General features: G+C 40.7%; 2 protein-coding genes across 2 annotated transcripts in view; one reads left to right on the top strand and one right to left on the bottom strand.

Annotated features, from left to right (window-relative positions):
- The window catches only part of LOC139647168 (glycerol-3-phosphate dehydrogenase, mitochondrial-like), a 30,258-nt gene extending 26,484 nt beyond the window's left edge, over positions 1 to 3,774 (bottom strand). The window contains 5 exon segments of the mRNA XM_071523020.1: positions 225 to 322; positions 1,214 to 1,338; positions 2,683 to 2,854; positions 3,409 to 3,417; positions 3,673 to 3,774. Coding sequence (XP_071379121.1) covers positions 225 to 322; positions 1,214 to 1,338; positions 2,683 to 2,854; positions 3,409 to 3,417; positions 3,673 to 3,774 — 506 coding nt within the window.
- Positions 3,775 to 9,992: 6,218 nt separating this feature from the next.
- On the top strand, positions 9,993 to 13,150 carry nr4a2a (nuclear receptor subfamily 4, group A, member 2a). The gene is made up of 6 exons (XM_071523050.1): positions 9,993 to 10,862; positions 11,373 to 11,502; positions 11,689 to 11,852; positions 12,223 to 12,425; positions 12,589 to 12,767; positions 12,894 to 13,150. The coding sequence occupies exons 1-6, from the start codon at positions 9,993 to 9,995 to the stop codon at positions 13,148 to 13,150; spliced, it is 1,803 nt and encodes a 600-aa protein (XP_071379151.1).
- The last annotated feature ends 8,044 nt before the right edge of the window (positions 13,151 to 21,194 follow it).

Here is a 21,194-nt window from a genome sequence, read left to right as displayed (position 1 = left end):
GAGATGGTGCGGCGACGCCATGGACCACTCTTCTTTTACCCTACACCTCGATCGGCCTCTCAGCCCCAAGGTGATTGTCTTTAAAGTTTACTGCCATGCTGCTGAACTTCTCCATCTTCCCAACTCTATGCCTTTACCAAGGGAAAGGTTTACTGCCTTTACTGGTATATGAGGTGAAAAATGATCAGAGGATATGGAAAGCGGGGAAGGGACACAGCTCTTACTTGTACACTGGAAGCATTATGGGTAGGAGCGCCGACAGATGGGGGGCGACAGCCAGCAAATTGGAACGCTCGTGCAGGGCTTCTTTCACCATCGTGTACTGGAGGAGACAAGAGGGTCAAAATGGATCATATCCTGGAAATAAAATATTGCAATTTTAGTTAATTTTAGTATATTTCAGTCTCATCACCTAGATACTGAAATGACAAATCTGTGCATAACAGAATCTGTGCATATACTTGAAAATGGCAGCATTTACTCAATACGGTTTACTTTGTCCTGCTGGTATCAGAAGAATTTGTCTAATAAAAAATCAAGCTTTTGTTAGTGATTAGGTGATTTTGAGACTTGAATACAATATATTATAGTTTTTGGGGGTAAATATTCTTGCTGACATGGAAGTCCAAAGTTCCCAGCCCAAAACACTGTTGCCTTAATTTGCCCTCTGTTTCATCTGAGGCATGTACAGTAATATAGCCTACACTTTACTGTCGAGCTGCTGACTAGGCAGTTGTGTTTCTTCCAATCACACTAATTGGTTTCTTCCACTGCTCACCTCCACGACCCTAGCATGTTCATACATATAGAAAAATAAGGCTCCCAAAGAAAACACAAGCTGAGAATAATGAGATTCCTCAAATACTCTGAAATGTAACAGAAAATGGTGACATTTCAGTTTGAACCTGGGTGACTCGTCTTAAACAATTCGCAGACAAAGGAGGATACATAGGCTTTATTCCACCCATTACTTTGAAATAATCTCATGTATTAATTCACAACTTGATAACAACAGGGGTGGTACTCTGCCAAGTTGTAAGAATTCTTTTAAACAACTTCAGAAAATTCCAGGCAGGCAGTCATTCAAGGCAAACATGTCAGGGCTTCTCGTGAATGAAAAATGAACATGGGAGGGTAAATAAAGCAATATGACCAGAGGGACCAGGAATTCTGCGGATAAGTGTCAGCTGTGGAGAAAAAATGAAGCATTTACCTGTTCGTAATCTAATTTCATGATGGCTTTCTGTAGATATCGGACTCCTCCGTGAATGAGCTTGGTGCTCCGGCTGCTGGTGCCTGATGAGAAATCGTCTCTCTCCACAAGGGCAGTTTTGAGATCTGACGACGGGAACCAAGGAAACACATAAACACCGAGCTGATATTTGGCTACTTATTGTCCCAAATCTTTAGAACGGATCGGATGCTATTCACATATGCACATCCTTCCACTGCAATATTCATGATGGGAAAAATATTGTGAGGCCATACATATTCCATTGGGTAAAAACAACAATCATTTCCACCAGTATGACAGCATGAACTGCAAAAAGGAATCAAATGTTTTTACGAATATAGTTAGAAAGAAACCAAACTTAGAAAAGAAATCCACTGAATGTCAGTTTTCTTCAGTGCATTTTTTTGGAAAACTGCACTGCGATGTATTTGAAGGAAATTGTATGACTTCCATAACATGTTTTAACATTGAAATAGCTCTTTACTTCGACTATTAGAAGCTTCTTTGCTGTCCCAGATGGTCTGTAAATCCCAATTTTGAAAAGAAGAAAGGAAGAATAACTGAGGATTAGAAGAAGGGGAATGAAGGGGCTTCGAAACCCCCTCTACACCGCCATTAGACAGCCAGAGTACATAAAGGGGCAAAACAAATTTAAGAAGCCTCCAACCAGCAGCATAGATAATTGATTTAGTATGTAATGGTAATCGCAAGAGGATGCGCTCCCTCATTGGGAGGGAACAAAAGAGTCATCTTTTAATTTTTTGGTGATTGGACTATGGCCCATGGACGTTTTGAGGGGAGAAATCCTCCCAGTCCAAACATTGTGATGCTCTAGACTTCATAGCAGACATGTGAAGCGCCTTACAGGCCAAGCCCCAGGGAGACAGCTTGGAAGAAACTCCATCACAATGGCGAGGAGGTTATGCAACATCAGGATGGAGAATACCCATTTGAGGTTGCAAGGAGGGGCTGAACAAGTGTCTACCGTGAAAAATCCTTTCAACAAGCTGTTCCCAAAAACTGTGGCTCTTGTGCCAGATGAAAAATTGGGATTTATCCATTCTTCACTCAATGAAATTGAAAGATCCATCAAATATATTCCTAGTACAGGATATAACAATTAATTTTTTCTCATAATTTGCAATAGCAACACTTAAAGTGCATATACCACATATCGTTGGGAACTGGCAGTAGCTTGAAGGATGGAGAAACGGGCTGGCCAGTATATAATAAGGTTGCCAGTTCTGATGTCCACACCAGCTGGCAAAATCTATGTGATGGAAATTAACAAGACGCACTCTTCCCTCCAACAGTACAAGTCTGTGGTTGTAATGAACAGTTAAGGCCCCAGAAACAACCAATGGAATCAAATTGAATGACTTGCTGCTTGGATGAACAGTACAGAGCTCCAGCTCTTTTATCCAAACCAGTGGACAAAAGCAACTTACTCCGTGTGACTGCATCTAAGGCACAACCTGAGCCTGTGGCTCCTCCTCCAACGATGAGCACATCAAACTCCTGTGTGCTGCGTAAGGCCACTAGCTGAGCTTGTCTGGATGGGAGCTCATCCATGTAGACCATGTTCACCTGTTCAGCCGCCTCCACATGCGATACTCGGGCCTATACCATCCACGCAAAACAAAACCAGTCATCCATTTTATTGTCATATGACTCCAGGGGACAGTACACATTAATAAATGTGTTTCATTATTATGCATATGTCTTCATATTCCTCATGATGGATTTAGGAAAAAAGAAACCATGCATTTTCTGAGAAAAAAAGCTGTCAGACATCATCAAGCAATAAAAAACAATAAATCACATGCTAATTTATATTCCCCTCCCCATAACATTTCAAAATATTGTCTATCTAGATTAATCATAGAATCTGCATGTGGCATGCAGAGGGACTGTATTGAGATATAAAGATAATAGGCTAATTTGACAAATAGCAAGACTTTTAGTTGCTAGAGATGGCACAAGATTATCTAAAACACACAAAACACAAAACAACAAACGACATGCATTCACAAGTTCATTGCAATTATTAGTGTCATGTACACATCCCAGAAGCACCATACAATCTATAGGCTACCATTTGTCATGGAGCAGGGGCACTAGGCAACTGCACAGGATTGTAACTGAAACTGAAATTACTCCAAGTTGTTCCTTACCCATTCATACTTTGGGACAGAGACATGGAATAAAATAGTATTACAAAACAGGTATTAACAAAATATAATGATTATGTTTCCCAAAACAATAATATAAACCATAACTATTACGCTTAGTCTAGTATACACAGAGCTGAAATATATAGTAGGACTGAAAATTTTTTTGTTCATCAAACTTAATATGGAAGCTTCTTATTATATTAATAACACTCTGATAACAACACAACACAGTGAGTGTTGCTCTGAAACACTCGAGGATCTCACCTGTTTTCTCCTGTAGTCTGCCAGTTGTGTAAGGCCATAAAATACAAACAAGCCTCCGCCAGCAATGACAGCAGTTCCCTTCACTGCCTTGCGGAATGCCATGCTTCCTCCTGCAATGCACAGATAGAGCCCAGTTAGTGATTAACAGGGAAAAAAAGAAAAGACAACAGCAAAGAATGCAGTGTTGCAGTGTAAGTAATCCGAAACAAACTACATACAGCAGGCCTAGTTCGTTAATTCGGCTGCGTTTGGAAATTATGGATCTTGTCTTTTCCTAAAGTTTGGGTGTCATTTTGAGGAGCCCACAACTACTACTGGGCAGACTAAGAGTCACTTTGTTGTAGTCAATAATACCATCTCAACCACGGCCCATTCAACTGGTCTGGTACCAGGTCTGCCTCGTAACACCACAGCTTGGATTGTGCACTGCACTACACTGGAGCCACTAGGAAAAAAATCCTCCCATCCAGCTGCTTAAAGGAGAAAGCCATGCAGCTTAGGCAAAGCTTTAGCCAATTCCCTCATCATCCATTCTAGGACGCTTTAGTGGGACCGAAATGGAATCACAGCAAATTCTGGTACAAATGAATCTCCTACAGTATGCTAACTATCAGTGGATAGCCTTGATGCATCCAGGCTTGTATCCGTGCATGATGCTCAGCCTCACTTACACCTCAGCTGGCTTGGATGGGAGAAAAATTACATCACATTGCTTTATTTCAGAGCACAGAACGCATTCCACATCTAGCCAAAATAATGAAATTATCTAGGCCTATAGCTTTTTGGGCTATGAGACAAATGTAATCAGTACATTTTACCAGTGATCTTTTAAAAGCCTAACCTTGCCCAATAGCCAATGGCAATGACATGGTATATAGGTGTCCCTAAGGTCTACATCCATAACAATTACAAAGAGATTCAGTTTAACCTATTTAGACTCATCTCAACCTTTTATAATTCAGATAGATTATTAATCAAAGAGATTGACAAAGAAACTAATGGTTTGTCTGATTTTCACTGGGGCACGATCCAGCCAGCAATTGATTGTGGCACCAGGGACACCTGCAGCTTCAGAATACATTTTCACTTTCAGGAGGGAAGAAAAAAACAGCACCATGAGGAAATATTGCCCCACGACATGAATATGCAGGGACTTGATACCAGCAGTGTCATTACTAATGTTGCTGCCAATTACAGAGCATGTCATGACACTGTGATTCATGAATATTCATCGCTGACTGATATAGACAGCAGCACTATGCAGAGGCCTCTATCCCCATTTTACTGTCTCATTGTGAATGGTGAACAGGTACCTTCATCATGCCATGGAGGCGCCTTCCAGCTGCAAGACAAGCTGTTCCATAAGGCATTGCTAGTTAACAGTGTGTTATATAAAGGTGTATAAAAGTGATGAAGTGCTCCCTGGCTCTAAAGAGCAGGCATTAAAGCATATTAAGTAGACATTTAAGCTTGTAAAGTGGGAATCTAGAAATGGAAAGAAGACATGGGGCAAAGGAATGCCTTCAGGGTGGGGCTGTTCAATTCTCAGAAAGTTTGATACCCTCTAGTGCTTAGAAATGAAATGAGGTTTGTGGGTCCCACCAGCAGATTTTGCAAACTACCTAGACTACAACTTAAAGAGAATATAACAGGTTTCCCCCTATACGTTCTGAGCCAATTGAACAAAAAAAGGAAAAAAAAAATATTTCAATGGAGTAAGGGGATGAGTGATTGAGAAATTACCATATCCATTCTTGGAGCACTGCCATATAGATTACTCAAAGCAGTGAGAATACACTCTGTGTATTGTAGTTTCTCAAATACAAATCTACAAAGCTAATCATGTGACACTTTTGAAAGTTTGGTAATTAACGATCCAAATGCAGCTGTGCAATATCTGAAAAGACTGCAACAGCATCACAAAGATTCACCTGTAGTGTCTGGTCTATTTCTGTATGATAATCTGATCTAATCTGATCATTTACAAACGTCATATCACCGGACGTGTTGTCTGAGCCAATTTAGTACCCAGGCTGACTGCAAAAAATTAGACAGGTCATTTAATGCATGACAAAAGCCAAGTGATGCTGATGGTGGGCCCAGGATCTGTGGACCACCTGCTCCCTGGAAGCTAGTGGCATGCTAACATTAGCTGGAATAACGTTGTGCTGCAGACGCTAAGTGACGGCGCTGTGCTGTAAAGTCGCAAACTTACTTTAGTCCCGATGCCTCTAACGCTACCGGCCTCGTCAAACACTCTGCTGAACACAGTCTATCACAGACGGGCGCTTGACACCCGGGAGGCATCCGGTTGCTAACAACAACCATTCTCTGGAACCAAAACCAGGAAGTAGCTGGCCCGTGATCGGCATCCCGTTCGGCGAATCAGATCCACAGACGGAAGCATCTTGCCCAATCATCTTTGTGGGCTGACGGACTGGCTCTCCTCGCGACCCACCGAGCGCTTTTGCCCCGAGTCGACCCTCAAGAAAGCAAACCAATGTCACAGCCCGCTTGTCTATTTGTAGCAGCGGATTTAAGCGTTTTCTGACCTTGGGAGGGCGGCCGTGTCTTCTCCAGTGATAAAATATCTGTGCTGCACATTTCTTGACAATTACCTGCAGAGGAATGGGTAAATGTTTTTAGAGCTGTTACTTGAATGTAATGGAGGGTTATAATGTGAGCCAATCAATGAGACAAAAAACACTTTCTCTCTCTCACACACGCTCTCTCTCTCTCTCTCTCTCTCTCTCTCTCTCTCTCTCTCACACACACACACACACACACACACACACACACGCACACAAGTGATTGGCAATGTCAGTAGACATTTCCTCAAACAATGTTAAATATATAATCTTAGGAAATAACTTCGATGTGATTAAACCTAGCTCCTCACTTTCAAATGATTGTCAATTAATTGCGCATATAAATGAGGAAGTTAATTATTCTTCAGTAAAATGGGCAATTAAACTGCTAATTGTGTTTTCATTCTAAATTCTAAATGGTAAATGGATAACAGTAGATTAAGGCTATTACACAGTGTGACCAGCGTACTGTTATGGATCTTTTCAGACAAAACTGTTTGAATATGTTATGCAGACTATACGAGCGCTTATTTGAGTAATTTCATCTAAAACTAAACAACCCTTTAGCATGGACAGTTGATTTCAATAAAGACGCTGCAAGTCATGTTTCTGGATGAAGCACTCACACAAAAGTCTTGTACAGCTGCCGCAAAACTGAAACAGGTGCATACACTGTAAAAGATGCAAGTGAATAAAGCTGGTCTAATTACAGTGACAACCATAAAGGCAATAGTTGGGGAAGGGCAAGTTAATTACGACTTATTGTAGTTTATTGCATTATCAAAAACCTGTAAACTTTTACTACACTGTACTTCTTCTACTTTTGAATAGTCACAGTGCAGTGTGGAGAATTTGTAATCTGCAGCAGGAACTGAGCTAAATACCACGTTTTTGTAAAAAAAAAAATGCCCTTTTTCATGTACAAAGCATGCCATATACGATTATTATAGCCTACCTGAAAATGATTTGGTGTGATCATATCGCCTTAATGGGGTTAGGTTAATTAATAGGTTAATTCTAAGAAGAGGTAAAGAGGGGCTGGTTGATGTATGGGTGGTGAACAATAGTGTCCTCTAGAGGAGAGTGTAACCATGATATATAGAGGGTTTTTTTCATCTTGCATGTTCTACCCTTATGCCGAGGCAATTCTTTCCCACTGAACGGGACAGTCCAAAACAGACTGTGGAGACTTACTAATGGCTGTTCTGAGGCATCTATAATAACGTGCATCATTCCCCTGGAAACAGCACAAGATGCTGTGTGGCATGTGATGTTGGCCATTGTTATGCATTTTTGGCATGTGGACTTACATGGGCTCAACATCTCTCTTAATATTTGCTTAGTTACTCCAGCCTATGCTCTATCCTCACCTTGGATTGCTGCCTAGGCCAATATGCAGATACAAAATGTAGGCCTACTTTATTGGCTACAATGTGTTGGTGTAAGATTACACTGAGATCAGTAATTCTATCGCAGTTCTGTCACTGCAGAACAATAGGGCCAAAGAGACTATTTTGGCTACTGCGTCAACGTGAGCGTTTTCTGCGTCACTCTCCATTCTGCCCGCTGCTATCACGTTTCCCTCTCTGGGGACTAAATTGGTTCGCCCATGACAACTGGCTATAAGCCTACTAATTATCCGCCTTCCTCCTGCAGCAGCTCACATACACGGTCCGAGCTCTATGAATAGGTAGGCCCCCACGCACCCGCGCCATTTGAGGTCTAAATTTGGAACACAATTGAAATACAGAAATCCTGTCAGAAGATAGCGAAGAATAATATTGACCCCGGCTTCATTAGGCCTAGGGTATTTCAAACAAGTGCAGTGGGTCTAGCATATCAGCCTCATTGTGACATAACTGCACCTATAGTCAAAAATATATAGTCCATCTCATCTCAATTTTGCACAAAAATAACAATAACATACTGTACGCCCACAAAACTCAGTAGTATTGCAGAGACGTTTCTTCCACAGCAATACCTGTATATTCTCTAACATGAACACCTGGTTACCAAAATACACCTTTACGCAAAGCACCTGGACGAGACGGTGCTACAGAACTGCTATTGACAGGTATACACCCTGAAAGTCAAACTTTGATTGTATCAGACAGAAATGGGTGATATTCAACCTATTGTCTCTGTTTAAAATCAATAATAGTAGCTCACTGTGTCGTAACATGTGGTGATGTAGTGGTAAACAGAAAGATGGGTAAACCATGACCTCCATTAATCTCCATAGTAATCATCATATGGTAAAACAACCATCAAAATAAAGTCAAAATACAGTGACAGTTACATTTTCAGAAAAGCATCAATTAATGATTTGGCTTCTTGAAAAATCCTCATAACATACATCAGTTGGACACTACTTAATAAGCATATGATGTATACTATGAATTTATGGCATAGAGATTCATATCAGCCTAAAAAAAGCGTGGGTTAACTCTATTCCTCAAATGAAAAGGCGGGTGAACTGAGTTTAGGTGGGTTTACCCTCCACTACATCCCTGGTCATGTCCATGTGGAAAGCAGCATAGAACACATACCACAAGACAAACATACTCACCAGAAAAATTGGGGCTTGAGAAAGTTCCCAAACGGATTGGTCCATGTCAGTGTCGACGCAGATGACGTTGCGATGTGAAACACGTGGGCCACGGCATCCAGCGCTCACATAAACAAAGCCACATTGGCCAGACTGGGTAGTCGATGCTTGTGTCGCGATCAGTGCTCGGAGTCACACGATTTGCCTGGCATTGTTGGGTACCGACGCTCATGATTTGGAGCTTTTACAGAAATTGATGAATACCACCTGCATGCCTATTGCATGGATTGAAAGCCACGATCCTGATGTAAAAGAGGTAAGGTTCGGTTTGCCTATTTATTTGCCAACACGGTCTGTGTCTGCGCTTTAGTTGTACCACTTTGAATCGACGCATTTACTGTAAATCATTTTTGTATTCTGCAGTTTGCTTCACTGTCCGGTTGAAATTATGCGATATTGAGTCTTGCTGTCCAGACTGTTGAAATCTATGGGTGTGATTGATATTTCACGGGCATTCTTGTTGTTTCTATACAGAAGTTGCGAAAGTCACCGATGTGAATTAGGCGAAGTTGCTCTATTCACGCGGAACCACTCCGTAATTTATAATGACTAAACTAAAGAAAAACGTCTTGTTTTGCTTAATTTCTATAAGGACTTTATGCACGCATTAAATAACCTACATTTATTCATCAAACACCTTTGTGAGGTTGTGCGTAATGTGCGTTATTAAAAATTGGTTACACTTTGTGCGTAAATTGTCTAACTTGATTCTGATTGATTCTTGGAACTCATGATCATCTTTAGATGGTACTTTATTTTACAAACCAGTAAATGTCAAAGTTATCTATTTTATTAGGGGAAGATTCCAGAACAGAGCCGCTTTCTTGAATCCTGACCCCCATACAACTCCTGACATTACCCATTTCAAGTGTCACCGAAAAACTGTCAGAAGACTTGAGGTAGGCTATGGGAAATTATTTACAAATACACAATACAGATTTGTTATTGTTGCATATTTCATTTTTTTCTGAAAAGTTTCACAGATATAAAGTGCTACCATAGACTATTTGTTCAGAGTAAAATTATATCTTATTAATTTGTAAAACTTAACTGATAATACAGCTTGAAGTTGGAACAGCTCTTATAGGAATTCTGAGGAATTTTTGCCCATTTGGTTTTCAGCCATGCCCTGCGTTCAGGCTCAGTATGGATCATCACCTCAAGGAGCTAGTCCTGCTTCCCAGAGCTACAGCTACCATACCGCAGGAGAATACAGCTGCGACTTCTTAACACCTGAGTTTGTTAAGTTTAGCATGGACTTGACCAACACTGAGATCACAGCTACTACTTCTCTCCCTAGTTTCAGTACATTCATGGACAACTATAACACCAGTTACGACGTTAAACCGCCCTGTCTGTATCAAATGCCCCATTCTGGAGAGCAGTCCTCTATCAAGGTGGAGGACGTCCAGATGCACAGCTATCATCAGCAGAGCCACTTGCCACCTCAATCGGAAGAAATGATGGCTCACTCTGGGCCTATGTACTTCAAACCCTCCTCGCCTCATGCCCCAAGTACGCCAAACTTCCAGGTTCAGCCTAATCATATGTGGGAGGATCCAGGTTCCCTCCATAGTTTCCACCAAAACTATGTTGCCGCCACCTCTCACATGATAGACCAGCGCAAGAATCCGGTGTCACGGCTTTCGCTATTCTCCTTCAAGCAGTCTCCTCCTGGTACTCCTGTTTCTAGCTGCCAGATGCGGTTCGACGGCCCGCTGCACGTCTCCATGAGCCACGACAACCCGGGCGCGCACCGTGGCCTGGACAGCCAGAGCTTCGCGGTGCCCAGCGCCATAAGGAAACAGGCTGGCCTGGCCTTTCCTCACTCCCTTCAGCTCGGCCACGGGCACCAGTTGATGGACAGCCAAGTGCCATCGCCCCCGTCCCGAGGATCTCCGTCAAACGAGGGTCTGTGTGCAGTATGTGGGGACAACGCAGCCTGCCAGCATTATGGAGTGAGAACCTGCGAGGGCTGCAAAGGATTTTTCAAGGTGGGCTGACAGTTATCATGAATCAGTGTTACTGTTATTACTTGCAAGATATGCAGTATGTCTGTTATTATTCACGGCACCCGTGTGTTAAATGCTGTCCAATTTCTGAAATTATATAAACATTTAATGACATGCCAGCTACACGTTTTGTAAAATGTGGTTGATATTATCAAGCAACAGTTTAAAGTACATGTGTAAAAACTTTATATCCCTTTATATCAAAATCCAATTGAAAACCCCTATCCTTACCAATCCACACAGAGCTTTTCTCAGAGGGATGAGTAAAATATGAAAGACCACGAATTTGTATTTGCTGAATGTCTATCCCCTCTTGTTCGGCGCATACAGAACAGTCCCAAACAGGAGATGAGACAGATATAATATCATTTTCATCTTTTCAATATCATGTTTGCATCAGTTGTGCAGCAATGCATAGTCAGTGTTCTACATGTCATGAACTTTGATATATAGGCCTGCATGGTGAAATTATGTTTTTCTTTTTTTTTTCAGCGCACTGTTCAGAAAAATGCAAAATATGTGTGTTTAGCAAATAAAAACTGTCCTGTTGACAAACGCCGAAGAAATCGTTGCCAGTACTGCCGCTTCCAGAAGTGCCTTGTCGTCGGAATGGTGAAAGAAGGTATGTTTAGGCCATGAATTAAATTATGGGAGTCCAATAGTTTATATTTTCACGCTGACATACTAGAAACACCCTGTGCGTAATGCGTATGGGATTACTGTTTTAACCAGATGTAACCTTTTACGCACGACATTAAGAGTGTATATAATGATGACTTAGATATATCATATCTTTCTCCCAACACAGTTGTCCGGACGGCTAATCTAAAAGGTCGAAGAGGACGGCTACCATCCAAACCTAAAAGCCCCCAGGAGCCCTCCCCACCCTCGCCGCCGGTGAGCCTCATAAGCGCACTTGTTCGGGCCCATGTGGACTCCAACCCCTCCATGTCTGCCTTGGACTACTCCAGAGTAAGTAAAGGACAACAATTCCACAAACCATACGCAAAACACATTTTTTAAACTCAGCAACCATTAGTCTTGGAGAAAACAGAAGTAACAAAAGGACTGACGGTCTCTTTAATTTAGCCCTGCTTTTAGGTAACAATTTATTACCTTGAAAAGTTTTGCGTAATACATCCTTGCATTCCTAACTTTGTCAGGCTTTTAATGTGGCATATTTTACTAAGTAAATTGCTTTGAAATTGAGAACTCAATAAAAAGAAGACATGAATTTAATAGTAAAAAAGCACTCTCTCTCTCCTGGAAATGGGCTTTTGCAATTTCACGGATTATATATTTTAAAGGACCTCATTAAAGCGCTGTTTAAATTAAATTCCAGTTCCAGGCTAACCCTGACTACCAAATGACTGGAGACGACACTCAGCACATCCAGCAGTTCTATGATCTCCTGACGGGCTCCATGGAGATTATCCGGGGCTGGGCGGAGAGGATCCCTGGGTTTTCTGATCTACCGAAGCAAGATCAAGATCTCCTCTTTGAATCAGCCTTCCTCGAGCTTTTTGTTCTGCGGCTGGCATACAGGTAAGATGCGTAATTATAAAAAATAACCTAGGCTCTGGTTGAACATCAGCCCCTCCTTCAAGCTCCACTGCTTTGGGTTTTATTAGCTGCCCAATAATTAGGAGGCTCTTAAATTCCCATTTATAGTCAAGGGTAATTAATGACACTTTGTTATTAATTGCAGGTCCAACCCAGTGGAAGGCAAACTTATTTTTTGTAATGGAGTGGTCTTACACAGGCTACAGTGCGTCCGTGGATTTGGGGAGTGGGTGGACGCTATCGTGGAGTTTTCTTCCAACTTGCAGAGCATGAATATAGACATCTCAGCTTTCTCCTGCATCGCAGCTCTCGCCATGGTAACAGGTGCGTAAAGACCGTCATTTATAAAGGTTATGTTTCGGCAACGCATGTAATATAAGGGAAGTTACTGCTTCGGAAATAATTTCTTGAATCACTGTCTCAGTTTCTCTTTATGTGTTTACATTTCAGAGCGACACGGGCTTAAGGAACCCAAGAGGGTCGAGGATCTTCAAAACAAGATAGTCAACTGCCTCAAAGATCAAGTGACATTCAATGGCGGTGGATTGAATCGTCCCAACTACTTGTCAAAACTCTTGGGAAAGCTCCCTGAACTCCGCACACTATGTACCCAAGGTCTGCAGCGTATCTTTTACTTAAAACTAGAGGACCTAGTCCCTCCGCCTGCAATAATTGACAAACTTTTCCTCGACACCCTACCTTTCTGAGTTTGACGCATTGACTCAATGGCGAGACCTCAAAGAACTTCCAAAGACTCTGTTTGAGTCAGCCTGACAGATTTTTAACATATTATTTCTGAATATTTGCAAGCTCCGTAGGCTAATAGAACAACAATACCCTATTGTGAGTAAGGATTGATGAAAAAGATTAACAGGAGGAAAAGAAAGAACTGAGCCCTCGTTTTGATTGCTATGTAATTCCTTGAAATTATTGTGAGTGCCACACGAAATGAATCATCACGGGGAATTTATCTCCACTGGGCAAATTGTCAATAAAATTAATCCGGTCTTGCAATTATCACTTACTGTTTATTTAACATCAGCTCCACTGATTAAGCATAGCCTACTCAGATGTAATATATTCCATTTATATATACACACACTGTATATTATGATAGATTATGTGATGCGTCCAATGCATCAATTTATAACATGTGTATAAAGTTTGTTATAATGAAAAGATTTCTTTTTTTTTTATTTTATGACTCGTGCCTATGTGTTTCTGTCAGGATCCCGAGGTTTGAAAGTATCCAGAAAAGACAACGCATGTTCTAGGTTTTATAGGCACTTGCTGAGGTGATGTCTATATATAATATATACCGGACACTATGTAGTCTGCTAGATTTGATACAGATTCGTAGTACTGGCACACCTTTTATGTATGACGCATATGTGGACAAAGTATCTCATCTGTATAGAAAATGAGGGACCCATGGTGTTTGTAAAACTGTCAGACATTCCTTGTTTGTATGTGTTGTAAGTATTGTTGCTGTTGAATATAAACGTTTCTATATATTTATTATTTCTATTTCCAAGAGCTACACTAAGCATGGTGCAATTTAAACGATTTCAAACCATCCAAATTCATGCTGAGCACGTTGTCTATGTTTTATGTCTTATAAACGTCTAGGTAGTTTTGATTTAATACGTTTGGAAATGAAAAGTCCATCTTATATCGAAGGTTCATGAGTTTGTGATAGGCCTACATCCTTGCCATCATGATGTATTTAGACTTACTGCAACGCATTTGGTGCCGAATTCAAAACGTTTAGAGAGAAAGAAATATTTAATGTTTACAAATAAAACTTTTAAATCAATTCCTTGCTAAATAGTTTCTCTGAAATTACTTTATTCTTCAAATTCAGGCTTTCCTGATCGAAATAGGCTACTTTAGCACAACTAGGAGAGATTAAAATGTATCATTCCAGTTCCATCTAAACGCCTAATTTATTTATTCCCTCGCGAAATATTAGTATTGTGATTAGCGTTTACAGTCACTGACTGAAGAAGGCATATATGCACAATGACAAATCGTTTAATAATGCAACAATTAGTTGTACTTTGCTGGCACTGGTATTACAGTTTAAATGTAAATGTATATGCCAATTTAGTACATAGGACTAAAATAATTTCTTGTTTTTTAAGACTATCAATTTCTAGTAAATAATGGGAAGGCCTACTACTGTTTTATTTCAACAGTTTGAACTGTTTTGTTTAGATAAAATATGTTGCTGCAGAAAAGCACATCTCATTATTATTTGGTCATTTCGCTCGTTTTCTTAAACGCCAGTTGAACAAAAATTTCAGTAATCAAACTTATATTTTAATATCATCTAACTTGGAGACCATCTAAAACGTTTCTCTGGCATGCTATATATTTGAACAATGTAAAAAAAATGCTTTTTATTTGCCTGTCCCAGGTGGTTAAAGCAATGAATGCAGACATAACAACCAATCCTTTCATTCAGCGGATTAAATCATATTATATTCTTCGTTCCTAACACACAAACAATTTTTCAATCGATCATTTAAAAAAAAAAGAAAGCCAGATTTTATCAATAAGAATATGCCACTGGATTGGCTGTTATTTGCTGAGTTGATGCGAATTAAAGTTTGGGTTGTCTTTCTGAACAGACTTTACGCGCTCCTTGTTGCATAATGGTCAAAGGATTAAAACATGTAATGTCCACTTTTGGATTATTTCTATTTGATTGAGAAATAATTTCTGTGGCTATTTTCAACCATTTCAGTTAACTTCACTTTTGCAAATGCAGACAATGATCCCGTCTCATCATGCCGACAAGTCAGACAGCAACACAAACCAGGTCCTCTCCAGTTTATTAAAGTCATCACATTCTGCCGACAGTAGGATACAGGGCCGACTAAACAGTAGGCTACTACAAATAAAGAAAAAAAAAATCTTTACAGAGAGTCCAACTGAAGAGAGATGGAAACGCATATTCTGAAATTTAAACTGGCTGTGCATAGAGCCACCTGCAGCACAGGTTTATGATTTGCGGCTGGCGCACCTCCGCCAAATTTAGAAATTTTCACTGGATCAGAAAGAGATTTCGAGAATGTCACGAATATCCCATTTAATTTCTTAAAACTTGAGCTCTAGCTTCAAACGGAGCCGGTGTTTTAAATAGTTGGAACTGAGTAATTTGTTGTTTTATTGTAGTTTAATAAGAAACCTGTTATTGCCCTGAGCCTCCCACAAACCCCCGGGGACTCCAACTCCGAGCTGCTATTCGGATTTCCTACGCAGCGTCTCCTTTCTAAATCACACAGATTATAGATAGGTAAAAAGTCCTGTATCCCATTTACTGATTGGCAATGTACAACTGCATTTAAAATCACATTTAGATGTCGCTGCGCACCGAATTTACATATTGTAGCCTATGCTTTGCAAAAATGAAAGACACTGAAAAATTCTACCGTTTCTCAAACTGCATTGATTGCGCAGGAACTGAAGTAGTGCCGCTGTCAGAGTCCCTTTACTTTACTGTAGCCTATCCGAGCAGAGTGACGCCAGGCTCCGAGGCGATGTCTGGGACTTATCCACAATGATTCCACATTTATCACATGATCAAGATGAAAGGAACAGCTTCTTTTGAGAGATATTAGCATGAGGCAATAAACTGTCTAAATAATTAGATCGTCACTGTAAAGTGCTAATTCCAAGGCAAATTGGGATTACATTCAAAACCGGTTTGCTGACATTTAGCAGATCTGTTGAAAGGGTGCGTTACAATGTCACAAGTTCCCTCTATATTGACTCAAAGTACAGTTAGGTTTTAAATATGTCTATCTCTACACAATAAAATATGACACATGTAGCAAATACTTCTGTCAGTGTTTGTGCATGAATATATGTGCTAGGGGATTCTGAATCAAAATTCATTAAGATCTTGAGCCTATGACTTAATTTCCTCCCCACACTTGACATCAGTGGAAGGTTACACATTATCATATCAGCATAAGTAGGCCTAGAATAAAGGGGGAGAAATATATTGCAGTTGTTCAGTCTTGTGTTTGGCTCCCACAAAAGAGAGAGAAAGGCTGGAGCTAAAGCCAGCAGGTAAAGGTAGCCGACTGCCTGTTTCCACGAGAACAGAGCGTGTGTGTGCTGCTAACTGCTTGTACAGCAAGTGAAAAGGCTCCAAATTATAAGGCTGCATCCAAGCTTCTGAGAGTGCTGCTTCGCAACTGCAGTAACACCATTAGACACACACACACATACGCACACGCACAGTGATGATCATGGCTTGTGTTGCATGCGCAGCTGCACATGGCTGCATTTTTGTCTAATTTTGTGATGCAATTTGACAGGCTCACGTGTGCTACTTGGTGGATTTGAGGAGCAGAGTGCTGTAGCTGTAGGTACGTTAGTCTGTTGGCAGGAACATTGTAGTCGTACGTTTGAAATGACCATTAATATCAACTATTCTGTCAGGAGCCATGCTCTAACAAAAAAAAATTGAACAAGGACATATTTTCTTTGACTGTAATATGGAATCCTGTCAACTCTTGTAAAGGTTCTTATGTTGACGATATCGGCCGTGACTTAGTTTTAGGCTGAAGGCTTAATTTATGAATTACCATGTTGGGAAACGGCGATAAACTAGACCTTTGCTTCATGTGATCCCCATGGTGAGAGAGCACTTGACCTTTCACCTCTGCACTACATGAGGACTTGGTACACATTTGAAGTGGAACCTCACTGCTACTCACATCGCTGTACTGTAGATGTGTTTTAGATGGAGTAGCTGAAGGTGAAAGCTTTTGTGTTTTTGTTTTTTTTTAACATAGCAGCAAAGACTAGAGTGCTGCATCTAGTCAATGGGGGACAGAGAGGAAACATAAAGACACGGGAATACACATGATACAAACTACTATACTACATTGTGTAAAACTGTTTATATGTTGCCTGTTGACTACTACAGCAGATTACCTGTGGAGAGAAGTTTCTATGTTTCATTTTCTATGTTTTGTCTAAAAACAAGTCATCAGAATCTCATTAGAAGTTAAGCCTGTCAGCAAAGACACCTGAAATAGATCTATATGTACAATGTTATAAAAAAAAATCCACAACATGTTCTTTATTACTTTCCAGACTCTGACTCTCCAAGTGATTCAAATAACCTATCTTACTCTTTATATAACTCAATGCAGTCTGCTGTTTGACAATGGTCCTCAATAATTTGATTTATTATCATGTCAATGTTTCTTATAGGATGTAAACTATTTGGGTGATATTCCTATTATATCATCAGTTTTCCTTGCTCATTTCATACTGTCCAATGATCTGCATCCAGCCCTCCCTCTTCACTAGACTTCAGAATAGACTCCTTTCATGTTACGTTTCCACTGTTTAGGCACAGGGCAGCGCTGAACACTTCTGAGCCTGCGTTAAAACATGTTGATTACACAACTTATGAATCCCGTGAGTCCTGGCAACTATAGCACTAACCGAAATGAATGAATAATGAGTTCAATGATGAGTGCATGGCCCTCTGGATACGAGTGTCTATAGTTATATTACTGTGACTTATTTGATTTACCATATTGAAATGCTCATGATTGTCGAATAAATAATGCAAAAAGCTGATTTTCAAGTGGTGAGGCAAGAAAAGAAAGCCACCTTGCATATAGATGGAAGTGGGTCCTGTCTGTCTCCCAGCCTGTGGCCCAGAGCAGCTTTATCATTCATAGGACTAAACAGACAATCAATTCAGCAGCCATGTATGAAGGATGAAGGGATGCGACAAGCTGTGAATGATGAGGAGCCAAAAATCAAAGGCTTCAGTCCTTCTTAGCTCTAATGGCCATTATCAAGCCAGACAGCACCAGTAAAATGAGGTTAATCATTTGCAAAGATCCTTTCAAAGAAGATTGACTGAACTTGATGCCTAGTCACATCACTCATAAATATTTACTTCATATTAAACAGCTGTGTATAGTCTGTTATTGCACATTGATTTCTGATGGATGCCATCAAATTATTGTTTCAAGTGTGGTCAGCAAAATCCATTAATGCGACGCTTGTACCAAGGCTCAATTCTGCTAACCACAAGAAATTAATAATGCAATGAAATTGACAGGACCTTATGGTGGGAAGTGATTTCTGTGCATCTTTGCAGAACTAGACTTGGAATAAAACATGAAAAACAGGTAGGGTGATTCTTACAAATGAACATATCATCACCAGAAACCATAACAGCCTGGGTAAGTAGCCTCTGTATACCTCAGTGAAATATCCCCACAGTTTAAGTTTATGGGCACAACATGCATCAGTATTGAACACATGGGCTGAGTCCTTTGACCTTATTGACAAAATGAAATCGGAAATTTCCTTTATAGAAAGAGTTAATGTTTCCTAGGGCGGACATGTTTCCGATTCAATTAGTTTTAATGAAGCCAGTGCTCAGTGGTTACTGAAGTAGAAAAAACAGGCATAAATGCCTGATGGTAATAGAGGACATATTAAGGAGGAAAGGATCGGACACACATCGGAGTGTGTGTTTCTAAGTGGCGAAAAATGCCTCTATCTGGCTGGTAGGAGCCAGTGGCTTGGGAAGCAGTGAATTGTATGAGCCTCAAATGATGCATTAGGTCTCTGGGGCGAGGCTGGAGGAGATTCAGGAACAAACTGTAAAAACACATATTAGAGAAGAACCACATGTTTTTGATGACGCATGTGGGGTATCACAGAGAAGACACACATCTCATCTGCATAATGTTATCATGGCAAACGCACTAATTAATAAATTCCATAGAGTGGAAATGTTTTGTAATGTTGCTGAAATTTTGAATTCCTAAAGAGATTTAAAAATGCTGCTCATGACCTGCTTTTTTTGTGTGATCTCCCTTTACACCTTACACTGTGACAGTTTGATTGAATGCACGGTTACAAACTATCCCTCCCTCTGATGTCACTGTGCAAAATGTCAACATGGTCAGATTGTCTCAGTTCCAACAAGAATTTGCCCTCAACCTGTGTTATGGTTTGTGCTACTGCTCCATGTGAAGTGAAACACATTAAACACACCCATGCACATGTAATCGGTTCATGTTTTTTAAGTCAAATTGTGTGTGTGTCGTGTGTGTGTGTGTGTGTGTGTGTGTGTGTGTGTGTGGTGGGGAGGCGGGGCTAAACAACTAAACAATTAGTTTAGTTCAATTGGGGATCCAAAATGGCGCGACTTAAAAGTACTCAATGTTGAAAATTGTCCTTACCATCCAAAAGCAGGTACATATTCTCTTAAGCACTGAATGGAAAACATAATCATAGTTCCACTTATCAGAATATAGCAGAAGTCGTGTGCTTCATTCGGACAAAAGCAGAACCACACACCAAAGATAAGTTTGTCGAGTAGCTCATCTGAATGCGAGGCCTATAGCAAAATCAAATCAAAAGAAAACAGAGGAAATATTTTCCTTGTTTTGACATGACAGTTTTTTAAAGTTCAAGCAGAAAACCAATTATAATGAGCACCAAGCCCAAGGCCTCTGTCTATGTCATCCATAGATGATAAAACAAGCAGAGGGGGGGAAGAGAGAGCAGTTGCTGTAAGTTAGTGCCAATCGGTGGTGGAGCTTATGCAGTCCTCCGCCTCAGTGTGTGTTTTGCCGTTGAGTTTCCAAGCAGCTGGATTTCACTACAGATCAAATCAAGTCAGGAAAAGAGAGTAAAAGAGCTTGGTTTAATGTAATCTATCCCACAGCAGCCCAGGTCAAACGTATACAACAACGCTGCATATTGTTTACCCCAGTCTTCTCAGCATTGACTAACTGGAGGTAAAAAGGCTTGAAATTGTTGTTGAATCCATGGGTCGTTTGGGTCTCCCACCTGATGCTGTTTGTTGTTGTGTATGTATGTATGTGTGTATTTGTGTGTGAATGAATGCGTGTGTGTGTGTGTGTGTATATATGTGTGTTTGAATGCATGCATCCAATAGCACATAGCACATTCACATCTACAGTGAGAGGGTGCCACTAGATGGATGTCCCTATAGGGTCAAGAGGGCATTAAGAGTAAGAATGATGTGTGCAGGTGTGTGTGTGTGTGTTTGTGTGTGTGCTGGACAGGCGATAGGGAATGGGTGAGGGGGTTGTGGTGTGTGTGTGTGTGTGTGTGTGTGTGTGTGTGTGTCACAGCAGACAGAAGAGATCCGGCCCAGGCTCCCACACAGCTTTGTCATATCACTAGGAGATTAGGAACACACACATGTCAAGCAAGGCAGAGCCTGCTGCAATAATGCACCTGCCAGCTCTCTAGATCCACTCAACCCCTGTTCAACCCCTTGTTCCTACATGCTAACACAAAGGCACACACACACACACACACACCCTTCCTTAATGCAAGTATAGAAATACAAGGACATAACTTGAGGTCAGTGGTAAAATGATTGGTTGTCAACAGCATTAAGCTTTAACTTAGCTTGTGAATGTAGTTAAGAGGCAAGACAGGAGAAGAACAGTTCAAATACAATGTGAGTACTGGAGTGTGTTGGATAAAATGTATTTCTACACGGATACAGCGAAAGCCTATACATGAAATATCAAAGACATGGGAAACGTGGATATTTTACATGAAAAAGGAGTGATAAAATACAACCAGCCAGAAGAGAGAAGCTCCTCGTCTTTCTTCTTCGTGACCGAGTTCCCAGAGAAAAGGAGGAGAAGGAGTGCTCAAAGAGATTCATCTCCGCGAGGATTCAAGGTCAACCAACCTAGTCATCCTAGAAGC

Source organism: Centroberyx affinis, unplaced genomic scaffold, assembly GCF_046629955.1.
Source record: "Centroberyx affinis isolate AG114_WGS23_722 - 3 ecotype Tasmania unplaced genomic scaffold, CSIRO-AGI_Caff_v1 ptg001058l_1, whole genome shotgun sequence".
In the NCBI taxonomy this organism is placed as follows: domain Eukaryota; kingdom Metazoa; phylum Chordata; class Actinopteri; order Beryciformes; family Berycidae; genus Centroberyx; species Centroberyx affinis.
The sequence above is the reverse complement of the archived record's forward strand: the minus strand, read 5'-3'. Positions and strand labels throughout refer to the sequence as shown.

What these genes read in the sequence shown, in the direction of transcription:
- nr4a2a (XM_071523050.1), top strand. Translation starts at nt 9,993, where the DNA reads ATGCCCTGCGTTCAGGCTCAGTATGGATCATCACCTCAAGGAGCTAGT. An exon ending in GTTCTGCGGCTGGCATACAG is followed by an intron (nt 12,426 to 12,588) that starts GTAAGATGCGTA and finishes TATTAATTGCAG; the next exon opens with GTCCAACCCAGTGGAAGGCA. An exon ending in AGCTCTCGCCATGGTAACAG is followed by an intron (nt 12,768 to 12,893) that starts GTGCGTAAAGAC and finishes TTTACATTTCAG; the next exon opens with AGCGACACGGGCTTAAGGAA.